The sequence below is a fragment of the Hyaena hyaena genome, unplaced genomic scaffold (assembly GCF_003009895.1).
Source record: "Hyaena hyaena isolate Hyena2069 unplaced genomic scaffold, ASM300989v1 scaffold_559, whole genome shotgun sequence".
NCBI classification, from domain to species: domain Eukaryota; kingdom Metazoa; phylum Chordata; class Mammalia; order Carnivora; family Hyaenidae; genus Hyaena; species Hyaena hyaena.
Genome location: NW_024081191.1, coordinates 1,206,209 through 1,231,717, shown reverse-complemented (window position 1 = coordinate 1,231,717; position 25,509 = coordinate 1,206,209). Strand labels below are relative to the sequence as shown.

At 44.5% G+C, this 25,509-nt stretch overlaps 1 protein-coding gene across 8 annotated transcripts in view; it reads right to left on the bottom strand.

Annotated features, from left to right (window-relative positions):
* NIN (ninein) overlaps positions 1–21,821 on the bottom strand; it is a 98,085-nt gene extending 76,264 nt beyond the window's left edge. For 4 of the 8 annotated variants that reach the window (XM_039256104.1, XM_039256105.1, XM_039256106.1 and 1 more), the window contains exons 1-5: positions 21,753–21,820; positions 21,240–21,293; positions 12,940–13,034; positions 12,459–12,662; positions 1,974–2,055 (exon numbers count right to left, since the gene is read on the bottom strand). In XM_039256104.1, the coding sequence (XP_039112035.1) occupies positions 1,974–2,055; positions 12,459–12,641 (265 nt within the window). In that variant the 5' untranslated portion in view covers positions 12,642–12,662; positions 12,940–13,034; positions 21,240–21,293; positions 21,753–21,820. Of the gene's footprint in view, positions 1–1,973; positions 2,056–12,458; positions 12,663–12,939; positions 13,035–21,239; positions 21,294–21,752 lie in introns of all 8 variants that reach the window. The other 4 variants (XM_039256101.1, XM_039256103.1, XM_039256108.1 and 1 more) reach the window with 3 other exon arrangements.
* Between the last annotated feature and the right edge of the window lie 3,688 nt (positions 21,822–25,509).

Here is a 25,509-nt window from a genome sequence, read left to right as displayed (position 1 = left end):
ACAGGTTTTGAAGAAAGGGCAGCAAAGAGATCACATGGACTAGTGTCAGAGTTGCCCATTCCAAACCCACATAAAAGCACATGATCAGCACACAGAAGAAAAACAAACTTAATGTTTATGTTACCAAGGCTCTTCTTACTAATTAAAATGTGGAGATGTCACCAAGGCTATATTTGGGGTCCCTAGATCTTACACTATTGTTATCAAGATGACAGACAACCTCAAATAAGTAAAAATACCAATAAAATGTGAGACAGTGTAAGAACAAAAGCTCATGTTCCAGGAGCGGCCATCTACTGAAATTCTATTAGCAGTCTGGAAAATCTCCAGAAGGCAATAACCTCCCCCACAGGCTCACTGGAGGCTTCTAGAGAGCTCTGGCAAGCCTCAGAGTTGAAGATTATCTCCATAGGGGGGTCGCTATAGGCAGAAAGGGGAGATTCAATCCAGAATCCAAAACACTGCTAAGCATAATGTTCACAGATATGACACATATCTTGAGCATTCCAGAAGGTATGATGAAGAACTAGATCACCAATAAAGGTAAGAAATGAGTTCCCATCTGTGCTTTATCTAAATAGGTCACATTGAATGACTCTTTGTAGTGACAAATGTTAATGATTTTTCCTCAATCCCAAAAACTGGACTATATTTTTATGTTATCTTTTTTAAAATCAGTTTTTCTTTAAAAAAATTTTGTTAATGTTCTATTTATTTCTGAGAGAGAGAGACAGCATGAGCAGGGGAGGGTAAGAGAGAGAGGTAGATACAGAATCTGAAACAGGCTTCAGGCTCTGAGCTAGCTGTCAGCACAGAGCCCAATGCCAGGCTCGAACTCCCAAACCGTGAGATCATGATCTGAGCCAAAGTTGGACGCTTAACCAACTGAGCCACCCAGGTGCCCCAATCAGTTGTTTTTTTTTTTTATATATACTAGGTGTAATTCACATAGAATAAATTTCCTTTTAGTGCCCAATTCTGTGGGTTGGAAAAACTCAAAACTGCACCTAAAAAATAAGCAATTAAGTAACCACCACCATAATCAAGATGTGAGACAATATCATCACCCCAAAAATCCCCTCATGCTTGTTTATAACCAACCCTTACTCCTAGCCTGACAACCAATGATTTGATAAAACTGGACTGTATTGTAATATAAATATCAGCACTGTTTATACTTTGCTTTAAATATTTATATTTCATTTATCCTAAAACAGACACACACACACACACATCCTAGATGTGAACACTGTGACAGTAGGCTATGTCTTAAAATCACTGGCATTTTACTATTATAAATGTAAAAAAAAAAATTCTTTTCAGAGATACATAAAATAGTGATGTCTTATAATCTATGGTGCTTTTTTAAAAAGTCAGTGAAATGTAATAAGTCCTGTAATGTTTATTTCTTAACATTCACTGAATACTTACCATGTGTGAAGCATTCTACTAGACACTGAAAATACAAAAATGAACATGGTCCTCAAGAACTATCACTTGGATATACATTATCAATTATAATATATGATAATGCCTGTAGCAGAGGGTTATCCACCAACTAGAGACTAAATCAAATTATCTCTAAATTGGCCACTCTTCTTCTTTCAGGCAAAATTGCCCCCCAACTCAGTTCCTTGCAAGGACACAGGAAATGAGGATGAAGGTGGTACCATTCAGCTTCACTCTGCCATTCCAGAAATGAGTTATTGCCACGCCATCTGACATATTGCCTAGGAACAATCCAATTATTTCTTCCATAATACATTGTTGTGGTAGGGAAGCCTCATTTTAGTGTTCAACAGCTGCAAGGCTTTTAGGATAATATCAGAAGACAAGTAACTCAAAATAACTGCTCAATCTGTAAAAGGCAGATGCCCCAAATCTTTCATAGACATGCTTCAAAGTCCCCAAATTCTTCCCTGGGCAATTTTTAAAGGGGAATGTAGAGAAGAAAAGTTAGTGAATGCCCTTACCTGGTTCTTGAAAGTGTTCTTCATTTGACAAAGTTCTAGACAAGATAAGTATTAATGCTTCTTTAAATTGGTCAAAATGCACCTAAAAAGTAAACAATTAAAAATAAATTCAAAGTAGTCTCCACAGGCCTAAGGAAGTAAATCCATCTTCAAGACACCAGAAGCATTTGTTAGCATCCTGACAGCCTTGAAGTGAGTCATCAATGGCTTTTGTTCCCTTTTCTTCATTTCTCTGAAGCAATGAAGGGAAAGTGGGCTGATCATATCTGACACCCCCGTGTCATAAACCCTAATGTCAACATCAATATTTATTCAACCCCGAGGGGGCAAGCTACATAGCAAAACCGTCTTTAAAAACTCAGAGAAAGATATGTTTTGAACTCAACTCCTTTTATTTTTCTGAACAAGATCACAACAGAAATATGTTAGGTTATACATTAGGAAAAACTTCCCAAGTAAATGATCCATTGTAACAATGCCCCAAAGACGCTTTCATCTCTGAAGAGATTCTGGAAGAGAGTGAGCTATCGTCTGAGGATGACTTGAATACAGTCTTGCCTGAGGCAGGTATATAATACTTATCTCCCAAGGCCATGTGACTCTATAAACAAATAGAAATCAATAGCAAACACAAAGAATAAAAGAACGTTGGGAAGCATTGTCTTGAATTCTTAAAATTACAATTACCTTGATAGAAGGATGAAAGAACAAAAGTTGTATTTAAGTAATATTCCGTTAGAACTGGGGCATTACTTTCTTTAAAGGGGTAAAGCCGTTTTCTTGATGGCCATGTGTATTCTTCTATAATTTAAATTTATGTGACCTCACCGTGGAGTAGAGGGGAAAGATGGTATTTCTTCTCATGATAATTCTAGTCTGATATTGTGGCACCTATTTATACAGAAGCCCATAAATAAAATTCAAAGTTGGTAAATGTGTAACGTATGCCACTAAGGGTCTCTTTGGACACCCTTACAAAACGTTGCCTCGAAGTTTAAATAGAAGTGACAGATAAAAACCACTTGGTAAATTATATTGGGAAAAGTAACAAACCTCATTAGTCATCTAAACAATGAAGGACAAAAATTTTATGTCATATCTATGGAATTTACCATACTGTCCCACAGTAGGTGTGATTTTTCTTTTCTTTTTGTTAAATTTTTTTTTTTAGTGTTTTATCTATTTTTGAGAGAGAAAGAGACAGCATGAGCAGGGGAGGGTCAGAGAGAGAGGGAGACACAGAATCTGAAGTAGCCTCCAGGCTCTGAGCTAGCTGTCAGCACAGAGCCCAACACAGGGCTCGAACCCATGAACTGTGATATCATGACCTGAGCTGAAGTAGAACACTTAACCGACTTTTCTACCACGTCCACTTTGATCACTCCAAATTACTTTCCCAAATCATGTCCCTTTAGATGGTATAGACTAAAAATCAGTATACCCTATGCAGCCAGAGCAGAAATCTGTCATGGCAGGCAGGACACCTGCCAGAGAGCCAGGGCTGTGCAATCAATGAAAAGGTGAGAAGACCGCAGAAATGAAGCGGTACTGATTAGGGTTCACAGTGGAGAAAGCGCTGCAGAGCCTGCAGGAGGGGGAAGGGCCAGGTCCTGCTGCTGTCCCATAGTCAGAGTGTGGGCTTCAGGCACCGTGGCATCCTGGCTCCGTTCCCAGGGGCAAGGCCGTCTTCTCCAGCAGCCAGTTCAAAACCAGCACAGACCCCAGGGCTCTGCCACCCGTGGACATTAGCCAGGCATTTACTACTTCCGACTAGAACCATTCCTTCCCCTCAGGGTGGCAGGAAGAGGGCTAGGGCTCTGTGCCGGCAGGGTCCAGGTTCCGGCCCTGCCTCAGCCACTGACTTCCTGCTGTGAACTGGCTAAATTACTAAACCTCTCTGAGCTGTAGTTTGTTCATGTATAAAAATGGGGACCTCTAACAACTAAATTTTAGGATCCATTCAACAAATATTTATTGAGCAGCTGCTATGGGTCAGGCACCATCCTAGGCCCTGCTGACAGAGCACTGAACAAGAGTGACAGCTATCCGGCGGCCGTGGAGTGCATGTTCTCAGCAAACGTCACAGGAAGTCCAGGCAGCCACTGTGTTAAGAGCATCGCATGTCTTCTTTGTTATTTATAGTAACACCTCCCTCACAGAGGCATTAGGAAATTAAAATGGGAGTTATGTAAGGTGTCTAGAACTTCCAGGGTAACTTACCAGCTACTCGGCAAGTGGTAGTTAATACTGTAATAGGTATATTGGCGGGGGGGGGGGGGGGGNGACTGTTTCCCCTGCTTTACAGAGAAATGGCCACATTTTCAAGCCAAGCAACCGGCCCTGAAAGTGACCAAGACAGCCACGTGGCAATGGCAGAGGTGACAGCGGGGATCTTGCCTCCCCGCCAGAATCTGGGCAGTTGCCCAACGTCAGAGAAGCCGATCCAGTCTGCTGTGTTTAGGGACTTGAGCTAGGGGTTTCTCCTCTCAGGACAGTGATGGGAATGACCCGAATGAAGTGTCTCCCTGCCACTGTTCGGAGTTGAACAGAAAGAGGCTCCTATTTCGAAAGGGAGGTGCTTGCCTGGAGAACTTCATGTCCTTTCTACTTCCCTTGTGGGTCTCTGCCGGGTCTGGGCTTTGACAGAGGTTGTTGAATCTCATCCTTACGTAGTTGAATTCAGTGAGTATTCACCATGAGGGTCACCAGAAGTCTACGTATCTCAATTTTACTCACCCTGAGAAATGACCAAGATGCCTACAATCTGGACGTTGATTCTCATCAACTTCCAAGACTTCGTTCTACCACACTTAAGGAATAGTCAGGCCTCATACAAAGGCACCAACCTTTGAGACAGTAAAACTTCATTTACAGAGAATGAGCAGCAGACAATCGAAAACAAATAAACAAACACTGTCCAAAATGGAGGAAGGTATGGAGAAGCCCACACACTCTGTTCACAGAAAATGCCACAGAACCAGCTCAGGAACTATTTATTCTCACCCTACCTGATTTATCATAAATTTATTCTCCTACTTCCCAGCCCACTGTAGATTAGAAGCAGCAAGTAAGAGACAGGAGCACTCTGAAGTTAAGTACTACAAGAAGTTAACTACTGACATCTTGCGATGAAGATGTTAACTACCTTTCCTCAGACAAAAATACAGTTTTCATACTTAAAAAACCTTGTTTTAAAAACTATATCAACTACTAGAAAAGACATGCACTCAAAAACCTACTAGGCTGAGGTTATTTAGTGTTGAGACAAGTATCCATGTGCCACTAAATAAAGCCTGAGAGTATTGCTCTTATAATGTAGATGAGTAACTGACAGACCAAGAAGAGTTGAAATGATCAAGAATAATCTTATACTGTTTAATATCCTCTTTGACAGGGCAAAACTTTAAATGTTTGCAATCCCCAATGGTTAACTTTTTTTTTTTAAAGACTGTAACTTATGGGGTAGGAGGTGCAGTTATTAGAAAATTGTATTCATGTGGATCCTGGATAACACTAGATGAGTGGGTGTATCACTGCAGGTTCATTCTTTCCCAGGCATATGGTCATTTGGATCTCACAACATCCACATGAGCCAGTCAAGGCAGGCATCTCCCTTTAGAATTGAGGAGTCAGAGCACAGGAAAGACATGGGCCTCCATGGCCCTGTGCTGGACTCACGTCTTAAAGTTTTGGGGTTCCTTGGAGAACCCAGGACTTCTGACTGGACCCATCAAAGCCCGGCAGCCCCCCTCCCCTAGACCTACCTCGCTCTCTGACCCCTCAGAGAAATCCCTACAATGCTCTACATCACATCTTCAACTTTACACAAAGCCAGTGTAGAACAGTACACTGGGGCTCCAAGGGGTAAAAAGATCAGGGGGAGATCTTGAGTGTGGGAGGGTAGAAGAAGGAAGGAGAGAGGAAAGTTGATGAGCATTTAAAAGATAGAAGCTGGTGAGTGCTTTGAGAGACACAAAGACAAGCTGGAGAGACCGTTTTTGTGACATTTGGCTTCTCTGAGATATTCACAGGCAGAGCTCTGAGATATTCCCAGGCGGAGTTTCCAAAACAGACCTATTGAATCAGCCACATTTTTCTTTTAAAAGAAAAAGGGGCTATAAAAGACTATACCTGATGAACTCAGAGGTTCTTCCATAATCCAACACTGTCTATTTGATGGACCTCTTCCACACGCACATGCACGTACGCATACACACACACACACACACACCCCTAGAAATCCAAAAATGAAAACGTGGCAAGCTGATCAAAACAGCCGGAGCAGCCTGAAGCCTTAAACCGATCTTATTTTCCCTCCTGCCAGAGCAGAGAGACACTGGACCCTCCACTTTAAATAACAGTAAACTCCACATCTTCCAAGAAGACAATTCTCTAATAGAGGCAGGTGACTGCTATTTTCTGACAATGCACATGAATACTGATGTGGTGGAAAAGCCCCTTAGGGCACATCCCAGAACCAAAGCGTTAATAAATGCCCTCTCTTGTAAAGAAATGTGCATCAGCGGGCTCACTAAATTCAGTAACTGGAATTTGTAAGTACCATTTTTCTCCTCCAAGGGAGCTTTACTATTGCATTACGTTAAAATTTAGAAATCTTCACAAATATGCAATGCAATTAAATCTCATGCGGTAACAAGCCTCCAAGCCATGCTTCCCCTGGTTGGTACCCCCTCATTTGAATAATAATTGCTGCCATTCATTTTACAAGCATTCCTATATCTTGTATGCCTCAAAGGACAGTTTGCAGCAATGGGAAAATTACATGACGGACTAAAAACACACATGACATTTAAAGTAAATTAATGGGAAGACTAGTCAAATCTGATTTTTTTTTATCATGTGTCACCACCAGAGCTTAAGAGAAATTCACCTCATCATTTTTCCTCTCCAAATTTCATACGAATGCTTTTTTAGAAACATAATTTGCCTTTCTGTAAAAAAGAAAGTAAGTACCATATAAGAAAAAAATGTTACCTGAAACCACACACACAAAAAAACCCCTGCAACAGGAAGTAGAATAAGGAACCTAACATTGCATAAAATCATCTCGCGCAATCATGGAGATCAAATGCATACAGTTGCCACATGCGTGCAGTACTTCAAACAGACCCAGGATGAGAGACTCAAGCCAAGTGTTGAACCAAGCGATCTTACTAAACAAGACAAAGGCCCATGTTAACTATCGTCACACTGAGGAGGTTCATATCTAGCAATACAAAGGGAAATTGATGAAAGAACACTCAAAACATTAAATGCTAGCTGAAATGGATAGAGAAATATGGACTCTTCAAAAGAACACTGTGCAAGAAAATGATGTTTACAGCATTATGCAAAAGAGAAATGATTCAAAGAGATGTCATTTCATAAGGAAAGGCATAGTTGTGAAATGTTTCATTCTAAGTAAAGCATTCAGGTTATTGTAGTCATTTACTACAGACAATGCGGACAGGGGCAATGTGGAAAGGGGCAAGGCCATCGTAAAAGGCAAGTCCACAGCACACCTGGGTGGCTCAGCTGGTTAAGCATCCAACTCGCTATCGGCTCAGGTCACAATCTCGCAATTCACAGGTTTGAACCCCACATCAAGGCCTTGGGATTCTGCTTGGGATTCTCTTTTTCTCTCTGCTCCTCCTCCCCTCCCTCCCTCTCTCCCTCTCTTTCTCTCTCTCTCTCTCAAAATAAATAAACTTTAAAAAATGTTTAATAAAAATAAAAGGCAAGTCCAAACCTAAAGCAACTGCATGAAGTCATACTCCAAGACTGGTCCAAGAGGCCCTGCCTACAGATGGAGATGGATGCAACCACTGCCATACCAGAGTTTCTAGCAAATCCATTCTCCACTCCTAGTCCTACAGGGCTAAAAAGGGGCAAGAATCAGTACTTCAATCCAGATCTGACTTCAAAGACTGTGCTCTAATACTATACTGTCTTGATGTGGTAGTGGCGGTGATGGGGAGGGGACGTGGAGAATGAGATTCATTCTTGCATATCTGGAGTCCAAGGAGGCTGTGAAAACATGCATTCAAATTCAGGGATGGGGAAATCTGGGTTCCTATCCTGCTGCCACTTCAACTGAGTTGCCTGACCTTGGACATGTCAATGTACTTTTCCAATTTCTCTTTCTAAGGTTTCTCTGTCATACAGATGAACACTGAAGTCTAAAATCTGTGATGGACACAAAAGAACATGAAGTCCCCTCTGTCCAGACAAGAAGTTACTCGTAAAAGTATCAGTAGAATACTGCAGAAATCAGATCAGCCTTCTGCACCATACTTTCTCCAGAGAAAGAGACAGTCATTACTGAAATAAAGCAGGTAGGAGAGAACAGTCTTTCAGCACGTGTGCCCACCTCTCGCTGGGAGCTAAAGGCCTTCCCATCAGACTAAAAACCTCTGAGAGACTCAAGGTTCACAGCACACAAAGCCAAAGTTAATTTTGCAATGAGTTTGACAACAAAGTATTAATACAGAATAGAAGTAAATCTTGCAGCCTCTTAATCAGACTGTCTTCTTATCTACAAATGGGAACTACAGACCCTTAGGAGTTCAAGTCAACTCTAATGGGAGATAATTGGAAAAGAAGGGAGTGATGGTTTACACAGAGTCACAAGACAAAATGGGAATCAGAAAATATCCCTCACCATATCAGGTTAAACTATGGTGGTTACACAGTAAGATACAGCAAAGGTCCAGGCATTTACTAAGAGACGTGATGAGAAATGTTTCCACCATTTCCTCCAATGCATTCAACAAGCCTCAGATCAATATGAGATAGGAGGATGAACATGGGGTAGTTATAGACAGGCACTATTTGATGATCAAGCATAATTTTGCACACAGAGAACAAACCCAAATAATCACTACCAGAAAGCACTTCTGTATTTCTGATTTACTTTTCAAATGGTTAAAATATGTACAAGAGAAAGAAAATGGTTAAAATATGTATAAGAGAAAAATATCTGAAAAAGCCTTTAATGAACTGGAAACAAACAAGTAAGTCTACCACATGAAATTCATCATGATATTTACAAAAGACCCTCCCCAACACTTTGAAACAAAGATGGGAAATCTGAGTTTAATTACACATTTGTAAAGCTATTAGATCTTAAAACTAAAAATTTCAAAGCGCCTTTGATGAACAGAGTCCATACACGTATGGGACTCTTTGGAAGCCAATGGTTAAGTTCTGCTACCAGGTGGCCTGTTTTGATTCTAAAGAGTGCCAAAGACATGGAACGCTTCAGCATCCAGATTCATATCAGAGAGTACAGCAAGGAAACTCCTCAGAACCTTGGGGGCTATTTTGTCTCGAAGTTGCTATATTCCATAAGTAAAGGAAAATCTGTTTTTAAAACTATATAAATAACACCTTCAATAAAACCAAGGTAAATTATACTTATGTCCTGATGGCTAATAAAAGAGGAAGGCAAATGAAAACATTTCATTTCGAAGATACAAAAAGACCAGGAAGGACCTATGACCAACATCAATTGCTAGGATCAAAACTTGGTTCAATAAAAGAGCTAATGCTGCTCTGTTTTCTTCTATGTTTGCAGTATTTGCTCCCAGGACTATCCACCTGCCAGGCACATTAACTGACCAGACTGGAAGTTCTTCAGTGTCTTCAAGAGCCCCTGGTCTTGGACTCCTACCCACCTGACAGGTGCTTCACTACTGACAAAGCTAAGTAAGGATGGAGCTCTTTGGGTTATGTTGCAGCAAACAACTACCAGCAGTGTCCTGCTTCCCTCAAATCAGTGACCCACAATCCTCAGGGACTGCGAACACTTATATAGTAAGCACTATGCTCAGGGGAATATGGCCTCAAGTTATAAAGCAAGATCAGACAGATGAATTGAAAGGGCTGAATGGCCTTGTAGTAAAATGCGTGAAAATGGCAAGTCAATTTCAGTTACTTTCCTTAACAACTGTCAAAAGAAACATCAGGCTTAAAAAAGAAAAGCCAGGAATTCTTTACAGATGGATTTTAAAACAAAAAATAAACAGAAAATGTTCATATTCTTATTGAGGAAGACAATGCGTTTTAGCTTATTTCTTTTTCAAGAAAAAAAATGACTAATTCAGCCCAATTCCAATAAAGGTAAATTTGGAAGTTTTATTTAAAAATAACACTCATTAAAATTTAAAGATACATTTAAACCCTAAGCATCCAGGAACCTGTTGGCTACTACTGTATCCAAAAGCCAATTTCATGGGGAAATCTTAGTCTACGATATACATAAATAAGTTACGCAAACTAGCAGGATGCCTGACATGTAGGACACACAAAATACATATTTGTTGAATTAATACATAGATGAATATATTTAGATTTGTCATGCTACTATTTCTTTCTCCTTGTTTATTAAACCAAATCCCTAACCCTTAACTTTTTTTTATAAACACCTCTAAAGAGAAGATGATTGGCATTGAAAACAACTTACCATTTTACAACTTACAATCCATACCCAACACTTAGAATTCTTCAGTGAATTCCAAGGGATTTTTTCCTTAGAACTTAAAACTATAGACCATATAGAGTATCTTAACAGCATATGGCCAAGTTTATGTGATCATCTGAGGAGAATAATTCAGTTTCATAAAAAATGCAAATCGAAAAGTAGTGCATTAATTCATGCCAACCCTGCTCTCAAGACAGGCACCAGGGACCTCCCACGTGAAATCAATATGCATACATCGATTTAACTTTTATCACAGGCTCGCTAAGTAAATATCAGGCTACAGACCACTTAGGTATTCATTATTCACAGGCAAATAGCAAACGTAAAAAGCAGGCTGATAGTGTCAAGTCGTTAACAAATCAATCGATAACTGTTCCCCGGTTTTAGTTTGCAGAATGAGGACAAAGATGTGCAACATCTGGAGAGCAAACTGTGAAGGCGCTAAGGTGCATTCTGTGAACAGCAGAGGGTTCTGTATTTACGCTGACGCGGGCACAACTCTCAAGGAACCCTTAGTTTGTATCAGGTTTTCTCAGGCTTTAATAAGCACTGAAACAGAACCACCCTTGGTACTATTCCTTATACACCAAAGGGGCCGAGATCCCCAAGGGCCAAGTGGGAACCGCTACTCCCTTATCTCCCTAAGGTGTCCGAGATGGAGACAGAATGAAAACACATTTGAGCGCGTTACGTGATGAGGAGCAAATGATTTAATCCTCAAACCTCCCAATTCTCTGACTTTTGAAGCAAGATTTTTAGCACATTTTAGCAACTACATGTTTTCACAAGCAGCTAATCCCTCTCCCCAGAGTGGCCAAGAATGGTTCCAGTTTTGCAAAACAAACAAGCAAACAAACAACCTCACATTTGTTTTTCTTTAACCCTGTTAAATATGATGTTCATAGTTCCAATCCCTGGGAATAGCATCCTTTGTACATTAATTTCAAGATGATTGCTATCCCGGTCTGTCTCCTGTCACAGACAGCCAATACATCTTACTGTATCTGAGGTCACTTACCCAACTTGTCAACTAAGAGACAGCGAAAATGAAATAAAAGAAAAGGAAACTTAGTCACTGGAATAAAGCTGAGCTTCATGCCTCCTTCCTCAATTTACACCACATGATAAAAACCACTGTCTAGGAATCGTCATGAATGACAACAGAGCTCAAACAGCAATGCCCATTTCTTCCTCTCATCCCTTCCAAAAATCAGCAGCAAGACTCAACCCAAAGCCTTACAAATGATGCTCTTAATTATAATTACAGAAACTGAAGGCAATATGAGGTCGAGACAGAACACCCTTTCCGCTACCAGCAGGAGGTTAAAAAAAAAAAAAAAAAAAAAGGCCTCTTCTCACTTCCTACTCATTTCTGTCACTTGATCTGTGGGGACAACATGACTATTTGTTGTCAAATGCAGAAGTTAACATCAGCACACATGCATCCCTGCTGGAAGCAAGTCGTGCTGGGTTTTAAATGAACCTGCACTGTATTTACTTACCCTCCTGTCTTATTTCCTAGGTGAAAGGTTTAATTAATACTTCACCCCAGAAACAATCTGCACACAAAATAGCTTATTGGGAGTAAAAGTCATAACAGCAATCTATTCATCCTGTGAGGGGCAATTTGCTTGCTGCGTTTTCCTTCTCTTCAAGGGAAATCTCAGTTCCCTCCTTCTGCCCCAGCGATGAATAGAGAGTCCGTAAAATGATCCACAGTGAACAAGAGTCGGAAAACATGCTTTTTCTCTCTCTTCATCTAAGATGCTCGGGGCACACCTTTCTTCCAGAGCACAAATTCCAGTGGGCCCTCACCACGCGAGCAAACCACACTGTTGGGTCCCACCCATTTGGTTTTTTCTTTCTGCTTATCAGGTTATAACAGCTAGGGGCACACACAGCCAGGATGTTAGAGGTTGCGACACGCGTGCTCTGCACCCCTCCCCCACCCGGACAGAAGCTGCACCCACTTCCCGCTACCTGCCTTCTCCCCCAGACCTTACCCTGCCCAAGAGGTTGTCCTGAAGCAACGTCTCCTGGAGCACCGGGGCCACCTCCTCCAAGCTCAACACGTGGCAAAGGTCGGTGAGTTCCTCCTGTCCCAGGGACCCGGTGCCCGTCGTGTCAAAACTGTCAAACAGCTCCTTGAGTCGGGCCTCATGCTGGTCCTGCTCCACCTCATCCATCCCATAGCCCACGGCGCTCACCTGCGGGCGACAGAGACAAGGGCGAGTGGTGGCAGCCCAGGCGTCCTACCCCTGCCCTCGTCAGCCCCCTCTGAAGGCTCCGTACATCCTGGCCCCGATGCTGGTCCATCAGGACCTCAGTGGAGGCTGGCAGGAGGCGACGCCACACCCCCCCCACCAACCCACCCCCAGCGAGCCCTCAGGTCCCTCCAGGAGCCAGCCCTGGCCAGCCGAGCTCCCACACAGGCACTCACACCAGGGCCACAGTCACAGGTCAGGTCACACAGGGTAACGTTACCAGAATGAGGGAGTCTCCTTTCCTGCCTGGTCCTCGGGCAGGCGGCCAGTCTCAAACTCAAGGCTGAAAGCGCTTCTCTATCAGCTCATGAGACCCTGGATGTACAGAAGGCAAAAGGCCACTTCTGACACTCAGTCCTTCCAAACTGTTAGCACCGAGAGAGGCTGCGGGGTCCGAGCTGCCAGGCAAGTCGGCGAGCTCCAGACTACCTGCCCAGATGCCTGCGCTGTGGCCGGGCTATCTAGTTCCACTTGGGTCAGCCTAGATGCTCAGTTAGCCCAGAGGCTTGCAGCAAGAGGCACTGGATGAACGTGCAAGATACAACACAAAACCACGTCCCTGTTTACATGAAACACAATGCCTTTTACACAAGTTCCCCCAAAAGCAGTGCAATTAACTTCACTGGTGCAATTACGGAGGTGTGACAGGAAGGGTATTCCCTGCAGCTCGCTTCGGTCCTGGGAGGTTTAGGCAATGCCTAATTGCCTGGAGAAAGGGGAAAACACTCTTCCCACCTTTCAGACTGCAAGCTTCAGAGGAGCCACAGACAATATGAATCATACAGGATCTCAGGCAACTTCCACTACGCAGACCGCCTCATGTCTGTACACCGGGTTAGTCTGTCTTCCATCTTTTCAATCCCCCAACCCCAGGTTTTCCATTTCTCCACCTTCCATAGGACCAATAAAAACATGGGCTCATGATTATCAACTCAGAATCACTTCTGCTAAAAATAGACATCATAAAATTCTAGGTACCTCATATTTTAAGAGTGAAATCTAGGAGTTTCTTTGGTTGTACAAGAATTCATTTTTAACATGGTGGGTCTTCCAATGAGAGCCTGAAATGTGCACACGTCTGAAGCTACCTTCACCATGATGCAACGGAAGCCAAACACAACCTATTCCCGAGACGATGACTTCAGCCATCTAAACCAGGCTCTCGGCATCAGCCCCTTGACTATAAAAAGCAGCACTTTCAAAAAATATACTTATCTTGCCCATACAAGCTTTACTGTGATAAAAAAAAAATAACATGAAATCTAACTTAAGAAAAATTTATTAACAAAATTTTCAGTGTTCACTATACGTGCACTGCTGTACAGCAGATCTCTAGAAGATTTTTCATCTCGTGTGACTTTGTACCCACTGCAGAACAATTTCCCATTGCCCCCTGCCCCAGCCCCCAGGCAAGCATCATTCTAGTTTTCAAAGCAGCATTTTTAACTAACAAAAGCCCTGAGTAAGAAAGCTCTCTAATTCATGGGCGATATGCATATACCAGATGGGAAACACGGGCAACAGGCAAGGTCAGGTGTTGAACATGGCCAGACTGAAAATGAGTGAGGCTTCCGTACGACATCAGTGCTGCTCTGGGCTGCCGTCCAAAACATCACAAGCTAAAACAGAGCCATGACCATCCTCAGTTTCAGCAAAACAACATGGACTCAAGGTGGATTCAAACGGCACGGCCACTACTCAATGTGAACTGCAGCCGCTCATTAAGGCAAAGTGGCACCATTTAGGTCCAGGCTCTTGGTCTGGGGATGGGGGGGAGGGGAGTGTCCTTCTTTTAATTCTCAGCTTTTCTATTACTAGGTGCTGTGGGCTCTGGCTGCCTTCCCAGGATTGGTCTGTTGGGTGAACTAATCACCATGCAAATATTTTCAAAATAAGTTGAGAGTGCGATATAAACATCAGAGCATCAGAAAAGAAACTCCAAGGTGTTAAGTGAAGCCACAAAAGTTAGAAATTTAGACAAGGCCATTGCCTGGCTAATGAGAGTCTGCCAGTTTGTTGTCGCCTAGGATCTGAGACTCCCCAGGTGCCCTGGGATTTTCAGGGTTGCCGTGGCTCTCAGACTCACTCTGAATTGTATAGTCCCCTGGGCTATAATCTGACCAACTTCATAAAAGGCAGACTATTTTGCTTTTAGTTGGTTTTGCATATTAAAAAAAAAACCCTCAAGTGTGATAGAATTCAAACATTTCTGCCTTTTAAAATTATTTTTAAGGCATGCGGATTGGTTCATTTAGACCAATGAAAGAGGGCCCTAAAACTCATAATGTACTGAGAAGTCCTGATCTTATCCATGGCTTTGAATTCAAGAAGCTATCATGCCCTGCTTTTTGGGAGGTCACTGGATTTTCACTAAATCAAATCTCATTTCACAGCAGCTTTCCTTTTTTATCTCTTTTTTTCATCTCCCTCCTTCCCAAGATACTGCGCTTTGGAACATTCTTTTGACTGAAGGGGGAAAACAGCCCCAACCCTGTGGAACAAATGAGCATACGGAAACATCCAGAAGATGTTACATATGGTGACAAGTTGTCAGTCCTTGTTTGGCACAGAATGCATTTTTTTTTCCTGGTTGATATTATTCCCCAAATGTTCGTGACTAATTTCATGTGCAAGAATTTTTTCCTCCCTGTTTGGCAGAAATTTCTGTAAGGACAAGGTCCACAACTTCTTTCTTTTATATCCTCCCCCAAATGCATAGCGGAGTCTGTTCCTCACACCAGAGATGTAGTGTAGGGAGATTCCATGAGTGGAACCTTACCCTGAATGAGTGATGAAATGAGCCTATGAAGATTGTGAAATGAAATGCCCATTTCTTCCACAAGCACATCTCTCCTTTCCCCATCTGAGCCTTTTTTTTCAAAGGCATTTTCCATCTTGGACATCACGAATCAGGAGGAGTAAGCCAGAACCCACTGCCAAACTGTAGCATCTAGAACCGTCTGGAGTTTGATTAAGGAGCTAGTAATTAAATCAATGGATTCATAGACGAGGGCTGTAATTTTTGTTTGTTTTGAGGGGAGCGGTTATAGGATGTGACTTTGGAAGAGAATCTATACTAAACCACTGTCCCAAGTCCCCTTGTTTATAGAACAATATATACAGATGGGAACAATAATACCCGTCTGGAAGGGCTGTCCCGAGGGTTAAAGATGGCAAGCAAGTGAGAGGATGACCCCAGAGAAAGTCGATACAAGAGGGGAATTGAGAAAACAACCAAGAAAATACCTGCAACTGGCAAAGGCGGGGTGAACTGAAGTCAGCCAGCCCTAGATCTGCTTTCAAAGAAGCAAAGCAGGACCTGTGGAATGCCACAGAGACAGCAAGAATGCGCAGGGCAGATATTATGCACATAAACAACATTATGTTACTAAATGGTCAATGGCAACAGGTAAGGCTCAGTGCTCCTTCATCTTAAAAGGCAGATTATTGAGAAATTTGACATCAATCAAAAGCAGAAAGGCTGAAATATTGATGGGGGTTAAGAAGAAACTTTTTTTTTTTTAACTTCTGAACATCTACTGTAACTGGCCTATGCTGAGTACTTTACATAAATGATCTCATGTAATCCTTCTAATTCTTTAAAGTAGATATCATATTCCAATTTAAGATTCAGAAACTGGGGCTTGGCAAAAGTAAGCAACTTCTCCAAGGACACAATGCTAATATGGGGATGAAGTTGAGATCGAACTCTGGTCTGACTCTAAATTATACTAGCTCTCGGTCCTATGCGTGCACACAGAACACATGAGCAGGACATCATTGACAAATCACTTATCTCCACCTTAATGTGTTCAGCAATGAAACAGCACTAAGTCCCAGAAACCACCATGAAAACCTGAGGGCCACAAACTCCTCCAAATTGGAATGGGGAAGGATGGTGGGGGGGGGGGGGGTCTTCCTCACTACTCCTCTTAATCCACTTACTGAATAATTATAAGACACCAGAGATGTGTAGAATAAGCATCCTCTTTTTTCCAAAGCAGCTTAGGGATTTAGAGCAAAGAAGAAATAAAATTTTATATAAAAATGACCATGAAGAGTTCCAGATCTTCAACAGTGGGCACAGCACAGAAATTGATAATTGTTAAATTACTTCCTCAAAATGCTTAAGTATGTCTGGTCTGTCTGTGCAATCAATGCTTTCCTTAGTTAAAGCCTACCTAACACCCACCAGTGACAGAAATCTTACTCAGAGATGAAGAAAGTTGGATTTTGAGTAATAAAGCCTCCTTCAAATTGCCAAGAATAACTCCAGTTTTATAAAGCCTCCCACAAGTCAAGGCCTCTTGTTGCTATCTACCTTCCCAATAAAATTGACAGAAGCTTTTATAATTCCTTTGGAAGAGAAGGGTCGGTGTAAGCAATATTTTGGAGTTTTAACTAGGGATGGTTAAATAAGAGGCAGATGCACCGAGCCATTAATCAAAACATTTACCACCCAATAACCACCCATAATGAGAACTATTTGGAGAACTTTCCTTCCAAATAACTCCAAACAAGGCTGCCAAAACGTGCAGACCTGACAGGGATGGCCATTACAGATCTGTGTCCTTGCGCTCCACTCGGCAACCCCGGCTGATGAAATCAGTGCCAACTGGGCCTGAAAAGAAATAGGTGGAGGTCCAGCCAGAGTAATGAAGTCCCCAACATGAGGCGAACATGAAGTGGATACATGAACTTATGAACTTTCCAGCATCCAAGGTACAGAAAGGAGCTTGTAAGAATGGCACCCCAGCCAAAGGGGATGTTTGTTGTGGGCCAGAGGGAGTGGAAAAGGGACAAAGTCTGGCAAGGGAAAACCAAATAATAAATGAGCACAATGCCATAGCCCCTGGTCCAGGCCTTTTATTTCCCTCCAGATGGTCCAGCAGCTGAACAGCTATGTGCAATGTCTGGAGGCCCCTCCTGGCTCGGCCGCTTTCCTTGGGTATCATAATAGATGCTTTCAGATTTGTGTTCAGACAGAGCTGTTGGGGGCCCGCAGACCAGGCAGTGGCCACCAAGTGACTAATTTAGTTACTTTATAACCAAAGTGGTGAACATGGACAAATCCTGCTTTGGGAAAGCTTTTCATTCATGCCTTTAAGCTTTCACCATTTGGCCAGAGCCTCATAATGCCAATGATCAAATTAAAGCGTTTCTTTTTCTTCCCTCTTTTCTGCAAACACTTTAATTGCAAAGATCTCCAGTCTTAACATTTTGGACTCATTTCAGTGTAAAATGAAACAGTGACAAGAATATACTCAAGTTCAGGAACAGCTTAATGGAAAAAGCAACTGTCTTTTTTTCATCTCCATGTCTATATATCTATATTTACATTACATTTATATAGAATATTTCTGCCAGAAACTACTGCTACTCATCAAAATGACTCCTGTCAGGTAGCCTCCTCTTGGTTCTGAGAGTACCTCACTTCTAGCTGGAGATCTCAAGCACAAGAGTATCACCAAGAACAAAATCATGGCATAAAAAGAGAACACAAAAGATTAAATGCCACTGCACAGAAATTAAAAAAAAAAAAAAAGCCACATTAAATAAATTTGAAATAACGACCTCTGTTAACTACACTATAAAATTGAACTCAACTAAGGATGTCTTCCTAGCATTTATTCTAAAGCATTAAAAAAGGTTTTAGGATTTCGGGGTTTAGTATATTGCTGTGTACCAACCCCAAGCTTTTGGTAAGCCTAAGAGCTAGGTGGATTACCAATCAGCTGGTTAACTCAGGGCAGCTGGAGAACAAAATCATTAGGCTAGCACCTTGTAGCGTCAGTAACCTGCAATCAGCTACTAAGTAAAATTACAGACACAGAAAAACAGAGCTACCTGTTTGTGACTTTTAAAAAATGTTTATTTTGAGTGAGAGTGAGACTGAGTGAGTGAGTGAGTGAGTGAGAGAGAGAGAGAGAGAGAGAGCCTGCAGAAGCAGGGTAAAGGCAGAGGGAGAGGGGAGAGAGAATCCCAAGCAGGCTCTGTGCTGTCATCTCGCAAATCATGAGATCATGACCTGAGCCAAGATCAAGAGTCCAACGCATCACCAACTGAGCCACCCAGGTGCTTGTTACTTTCTGAAAAGAGACTGCTTATAACAACATTCACTTCTTAAGCTACATGTACCTGAATTAATCCAGAATGCCTGCAGCTAGTTCCCTGAGGAAGAGCTTCTATTCCCACATCTATAAACCAGGTTTTCCCACCTTTGTTTTTTATGGGAACATTAGAACACACTTTGTTAATTTTTCCACCCAAAAGCTTGAATAAATGATTAACTGCTGATATATATTGCAACAAGAAGTGTCCTAATTTCAAAAAAAGTTGCTTGCTCCTATTCCCATAGTCTTTCTCAAATTCTATTTTATTTGTAAGATAAGAACATCTTTTTGCAAGCTTCCGTCTCCCCACAAGCTTCTGCCCAACAGATGCAAGCTCAATAGCCAGAATTCAAACCACATAATTTATTGGCTTACAGATGAATTGGCATCTATAAAAATAACCCCCTAAAAAGGCTTTAGGCGGCTTGAATCCTGGTAAAATACTCTGGCCAAACTTGCCAACCTCTGATCAATGTCAGACTGATAAAATGCATTTTCGTTACCAACATAAAATGGAAGCATCAAGATCGTTGAAATGTTAGTTTAGAAAGTCATTTGCAGTGACATTTAAAACAATTTATTTTAACAGCATTTGACTGACGATAAGAATATTGCCTATCAGGGGCGCCTGGGTGGCTTAGTCGGTTAAGCGTCCGACTTTCGCTCAGGTCATGATCTCGCTGTTCGTGGGTTCGAGCCCCGCATCGGGCTCTGTGCTGACTGCCAGCTCAGAGCCTGGAGCCTGTTTCAGTCTGTGACTCCCTCTCTCTCTGACCCTCCCCTGCTCACGCTGTCTCTCTCTCTCTCTCCTATAAATAAATAAAACATTTAAAAAAAAAAAAAAGAATATTGCCTATCAAATTAAGGTTGGATGTTCAGGGTCATCACATATCTAAAATGAAAAAAGAACAAGAAGAAAGACACCGGGCCATTCTGAGCAAGTGCCTATTAAAATGACTGACCCGTGACATTTTAATGCGAAGACTGTACCTGTGATGGCTTCCTTTCCATTGCCCCTCCAAAGCCTCCTCCTGCCTTGGCAATATACTGATGTCCAACCCATTTGGAACATCTGTTAAGTCCAACCCTTTACCAAAACAGCGGTTCAGAAGGCTTTCTCCCAAGGAATCACCAGAGAACAGGTGAAAATAAACAAATCTGCAAATAAACACCCCAGGGGTTCACTCTTCCTCCCTAAGAACAATGACAACAGCTAAAGAGACTACAACAAACTGGTTTTTCAGCCAGCCTGTAACGTTACTTTTACACACAGTCTGGAAGTTATCCCCAGATACACACCCCCAACTCCGGAGCAAGATCTGCCACAATTTCAGGTCATTCACCCATACACTAAACCACTAAAGAAGACTCGAGATCAAATTAAGCTGACACAGAAAAAATTCATTTCCTTGTAAACTGTCAAGCCTCTGGAAAGCAGCAGCATGAATTTATGTTAACACATTTAAGGGAGCCCAACCGAGAAACCGTCCACGGCCTCAGGAGCTCAGCCCATGTGCCATGATGGACTTTCTCCGGATTCTGAATCCTAAAAATCTACCATGTCAGTCACAAAAGACAACCATGCGATCTGTTTTGATTTCAAAAGCTCAGAAGTTCCTATGGCACATCCATCTCAGCAATTGCCCTGGCCCTGTTAAGAAGGCATAAGATCCCATTATAGCTTAGGTATTAAACAGGGTAGTTGTAGGGTGACTTCTCTAGCTCCTATGTTATGTGCACCTTAACCCAGCTTTGTCAAGGCTGAGGCCAGGAAAACGTCTCTCCCTCTCTAGCTTTCAACTTCACAGAAGCAGCTCTGTCCTTTTGTCGGGGACCAGCCCTGGGAACCCTGGACGCTTCTCCCGCTGCACTCCACTCTTCCATTCCACCGGTGTGGCGATCAAGGCTTACGGGCAATAACCGAGTGTCATTTTCATTTTATCCTTTTCCCTTAGGTTTTAGTAACTGCACCGGGGAAGTCTTTCTAAGTGCATTTCTCCCACGCACCTTCTAAAATTCCCCCTTTGGGGGCCCCCCAACGGCTCTCCGCGGCTCGGAGAGCCCAGGCTCATCACCTCGGGTTTCCCCAGACAGGTTCACTTCAGCTGCTCAATCACAAGGCTGCCTGGGTGGCCCCGGGCCACTGAGCCGCCACCCTTTCTGCTTGCTTCTGGACTCCAGTCCGCTCCCGGGTCCACACACAGTAGCCGCTTTCAGCTCGCGGCCGCGGGCTGGGACCACGGGGGTGGCGGGGGATCCCGGCCTCGGCTGCGCCGCCCCGGTCCCCGCAGAGCTGTGCTGCAGATGCGTCTCCCAGCCGCCCGCCCGGTGCGCCCCCCGGAGCCGCGGACACCCCCACTGTGTCACCAGGCAGCGCGCTCTCCCGGCCCCCGCCGCCCTCGCCTACCTTCTGGCGGCCTCTCCGTCGCGCCCGCACCGCCGGCCGCGCGCCTCCAGCGCTCTGCGAAGCGAAGGGGGACGCTTTGTTAGGGCTCAAGAAGCGCGACAATACTTCGCAGCCGGCGCCGCGGTTCCGGGCGGGCGTCCTTCAAAAGGACGCGACCGGGGAGCTGCGCGAGCGTCATTTCCATATGTAAGGAGCCAGCTCGTACAAAAGCGCGGCTCTCCGGGGCCGCTGCGCGCATCCTCCCCGCCCGCCGGCCCGCCCCCCGGCAGCGCAGCCCGCGCCGCCGGGGGCCGCCCCTCCTCCTCCCCGCGAAGGCGCCCCCTCCCCGCCGCGCGCACCCCGGCCCCGCACTCCCGAGGGGAAGCCCCAGCCGGTCCCCGTGAGGGGTCCGCCCTGGGCGCGCAGGGCCTCGCCGACGGCGCGGGGGGGCAGCGCGAGGCCTCCGCGCACCGCCCCCCCCCCCAGGCCCCGGGGCGCGAGGGGGGTGTCCCGGGAGCGGGGCTCCTCGCTCACCGCGTCCCGGGGCTCAGGCGCCCGGCGCCGCCTCGGGGACCATGGCCGCGCGCGCACTCGGGGCTCGGCGGCGGCGGCGGCGGGACGGCCGCGCCCAGCGCGCTTGGCTCCCGGCTCGGCCGCGGCCACCCGGAGCTTCGGACGCCGGGGAGGAAGGGCCGGGCCCGCGCGGGGAGGAGGAGCCAGGGCGGTGCCGGCCGGGGCGCGGCTCCTCCTCCGCGGCCCGTGGCGCCCGGGCGGCCGAGGGAGGAGCGCCGAGCGGCGCCCCGGCCCCCGCGGGGTCCGCCCTCCGGCCCCCACCTGCACCGGGGCTGCGCCCCGGGTCCCGGGGACTGCTCAGGCAGCGGGAGCGCGGGGCAGCCCGGTCCCGGCTTGGCTGCTGCGTGACGCTGGGGAGGCCGCTTCGGAGACGTGAACTGGGAAAACGCAGGGTTCTCGGAGCGCAGGTGGAGGAGATCGGCGCGTTGAGGTCGCCGCCGAACAGGGGCCAGTGCGTCCACCTCTCGCCCCCTGCCCTCTAGTCTGTCCTCGCGAACGCGCCCGTTCACACCCCGCTGCGCCGAAGACACCCAGCCAGCCACCTCTCCGTGTGGAGGAAAGGCCTCCGCCTCCAGACAGCGGAACCTTAAGGTGGGGAATCTGGCGCCTCTCTTGCCCCCAGACAGTCCTGGATTCCTTGGCCTTTGAGCGGCCCTTGGCCCTCATTGGAAGAGGCTCCAGGAGAATGAAAAGCTCTAGACTTGACCCTGAACTCTGGGACAAGTGTGATCCTGGTGCCAGGTCTAGTCGGGCTTCCGCACCTGCCCACCGTGTGCTCAGAGGCTCCCACCCCATCAGGCGTTCCCCAGGTACATCCCAGCCCTCAGTCACTAGCCACACAGGACGGAGATTCTTTGGGGTTGGAAGTTCTCCAGCCAACGATTGTTCACTGTTTACCACCTCCTACCCCTACTCCACAGCTCCCCTTTCTCTCCTTTTTCACTCCTCCCGCCCCCATCTCTACCCTTCTGATCTGGATGCAGATGGGATCTTAAGCCCAGGCCAAGAAGCAGCAGCTGAGGGCAGGTGACATCCACTGTGCTCTCTTCCAACAGCAAGGTTAAATGTGTTGGTCTTGAAGGAGCCACCTGATTGACTATAACCCACAAGTCTGGTTATTTCAGCAGGAAACTGTAGACTGTTCCCTTGCTAGTGAAAGAAAGAGGGATCGACAGGAAGGAACCTGGCATTCAATGAGAACCCAGTGTGCTGGAAACCTCGCAGAAATGACTTTGCCTAATCCTCACACTGCCTTTAGGAGACAGACATTATTATGCGCATTTTGCAGATGGGGAAACTGGGCCTCAGAAAAACTAGGGAGCTTGCTCAGGATCTCACAGCTAGTACTTAGCACAGCTGAGCTTCGAAAGCAGATGACACATGTGACAAAATTGCACCAAACTAAATACACAAATGAGTATATGCAAAACTAGTGACTTGTGAGTAAGGCCCTAGGATTGTCTTAATGTCAGTTTTCTGGTTGTGATATTGCACTACAGCTATTCAAAATGTTACCATTGGGTAAAAGACCTATAAGGGATTTCTCTGTACTATTTCCTAAAACTTAATGGGAATCTATACTTGTCCCCAAATTAAAAGTTTGTTAACCAAAGGGATGGCTCAGTCGGTTAAGCTTCCGGCTTTGGCCCAGGTCGTGATCTCGCAGTTCCTGCATTCCAGCCCTGCGTTGGGCTCTGCGCTGACAGCTCGGAACCTGCTTCTGATTCTGTGTCTCCCTCTCTCTGCCCCTCCCCTGCTCATGCTCTTTCTCTCTCTCTCTCTCTCTCTCTCTCTCTCTCTCTCTCAAAAATAAACATTTAAAAAATTAAAACAGATCTGTCTTATTTTAGAACCAAGCTCTCTTCTTTCAACACATCCTCCTCCCCCACCCTTTTTAATACTCCTGTGCATGTGCACACATTTATTTTGTGCATAGTTGCTCTGTCCAGTAATAATTATACAACACACAGACACACTGTTAAATGAATAGCTAACTTGTTTCCAGAATACTTACATAGGTGTCATCTTATAAATAAGAGAAGAATGTTCATGGGGGAGGGAAACAGCCAACAGTCTTAGAAGACAAGAACGAAGAGGGGCGCCTGGGTGGCTTAGTCGGTTAAGCGTCCAACTTTCGCTTGGGTCATGATCTCGCGGTTCGTGGGTTCGAGCCCCGCGTCGGGCTCTGTGCTGACTGCCAGCTCAGAGCCTGGAGCCTGTTTCAGTCTGTGACTCCCTCTCTCTCTGACCCTCCCCTGCTCATGCTGTCTCTATCTCTCTCCTAGAAATAAATAAAACATTAAAAAAAAAAAAAAAGAAGATAAGAACGAAGAGATGTTTCTTTGTTTCACCTACTCTGCCATGGAAGCTTCATGCTAGTGATTCTCTCTTCAAGAATCCCTTTTACCTGCAAGAATCCTTAAGATTGGGATGGCTTCTGGGAGCCAAGGGGTGTGGGAGGTGGCATTCATTCCCTATGGAGAAAGGTCAGAATTCGTAGGGGGTGTGTGATGTGAGAAACACAAGATACTCTTTCTTGAGAGGGGTGAATGGGGTGGAGTTAATGCTGGATCTAGAAACTTGAAATCACATTCAACCCCCCAGCCTTGCTACAAAGGAAGGGAGAGTGTGAGGCATGAGCACTTGGTGGTATAGCTTTGCAAGGTCAATCCTACCAAGGCAGATGATTTAATACCATGTGCCTGCAATTTAGGTTACACAGGGTGGAAGGTTAATCTTGGTACAGTCTCGAGTCACTGGAAAACAAAGACTTACCTTAGAACCTATCACTTAAGCTTTTCTCTCTTAAAAAAAAAAAAAAGATAACAGCAGAAACAGTGGCTAAGCTCCAATTCTACATTATATACAATAGGAGGGAAAATGAAAAGAAGCATAAACATTTCCCCAGCCTTTACAAACCACAGTTCACTTGTATCTGTTGCAGTTTATTTGCCTCTGCTATTAACTCCCACAAAGAGCCTTGTTCAGAGACTCAGGAACCTTAAAATATTTGTAGGTGATGGTTTTGAGTGGCTTTTCTGCAACATTTTTTCAGTATTGGACTGGCTTTCTCAAGTGGCTAAAAGCTCTAAAAAGTTAACCACAGAAGAGAAAGTTATTCTTGTTTCTTCTTGAAGTAACTTTGTAATGATTAGTTTAGAGTCAGGGCAACAAAAATGATTTTTTTTTAAAAAGGAGAAAAGAGAAAATGCAGGCTTTGTAAATTTCCTGGGATCTACAAAGTGTTATATCTATCTATGTATATATATATAATTTTTTTTCTAGGCAAGGAAAGCTAATAGTTCTAACCAAACTCAGTCTACCCTAACCCAAAGTCACAGTTGGCTATAAGTTATTTCTTACAGTACAGTAAACAAACAAAAACAACAATAAAACAACACCTTTTCTGTCACTCCGTAGAACTCCCAGCTGCTTCTACACTTGTTTAATAAATATCTTTCTTATTTCCCTGACCATGTGAACTAATCAGAACAATCTTCAGGTAAGTTGCAAAACTGCCTCGGGTTAAAGCAGATTATCAGTTATAGTCCAAGCCAGGGACTGTTTGTGTGAAAGGGACATCACAGTCTCCCCAAGAACCTAAGGAAATTGGTGGTGAAGGAGGAAAGGGGAAATTTGGGTTCTATCTAGACATGTAAGTCAAAGGCTAGGAGAAAATTTCAGTGACAAAATGGTGGTGGTAAGAATCCAGGAAGAA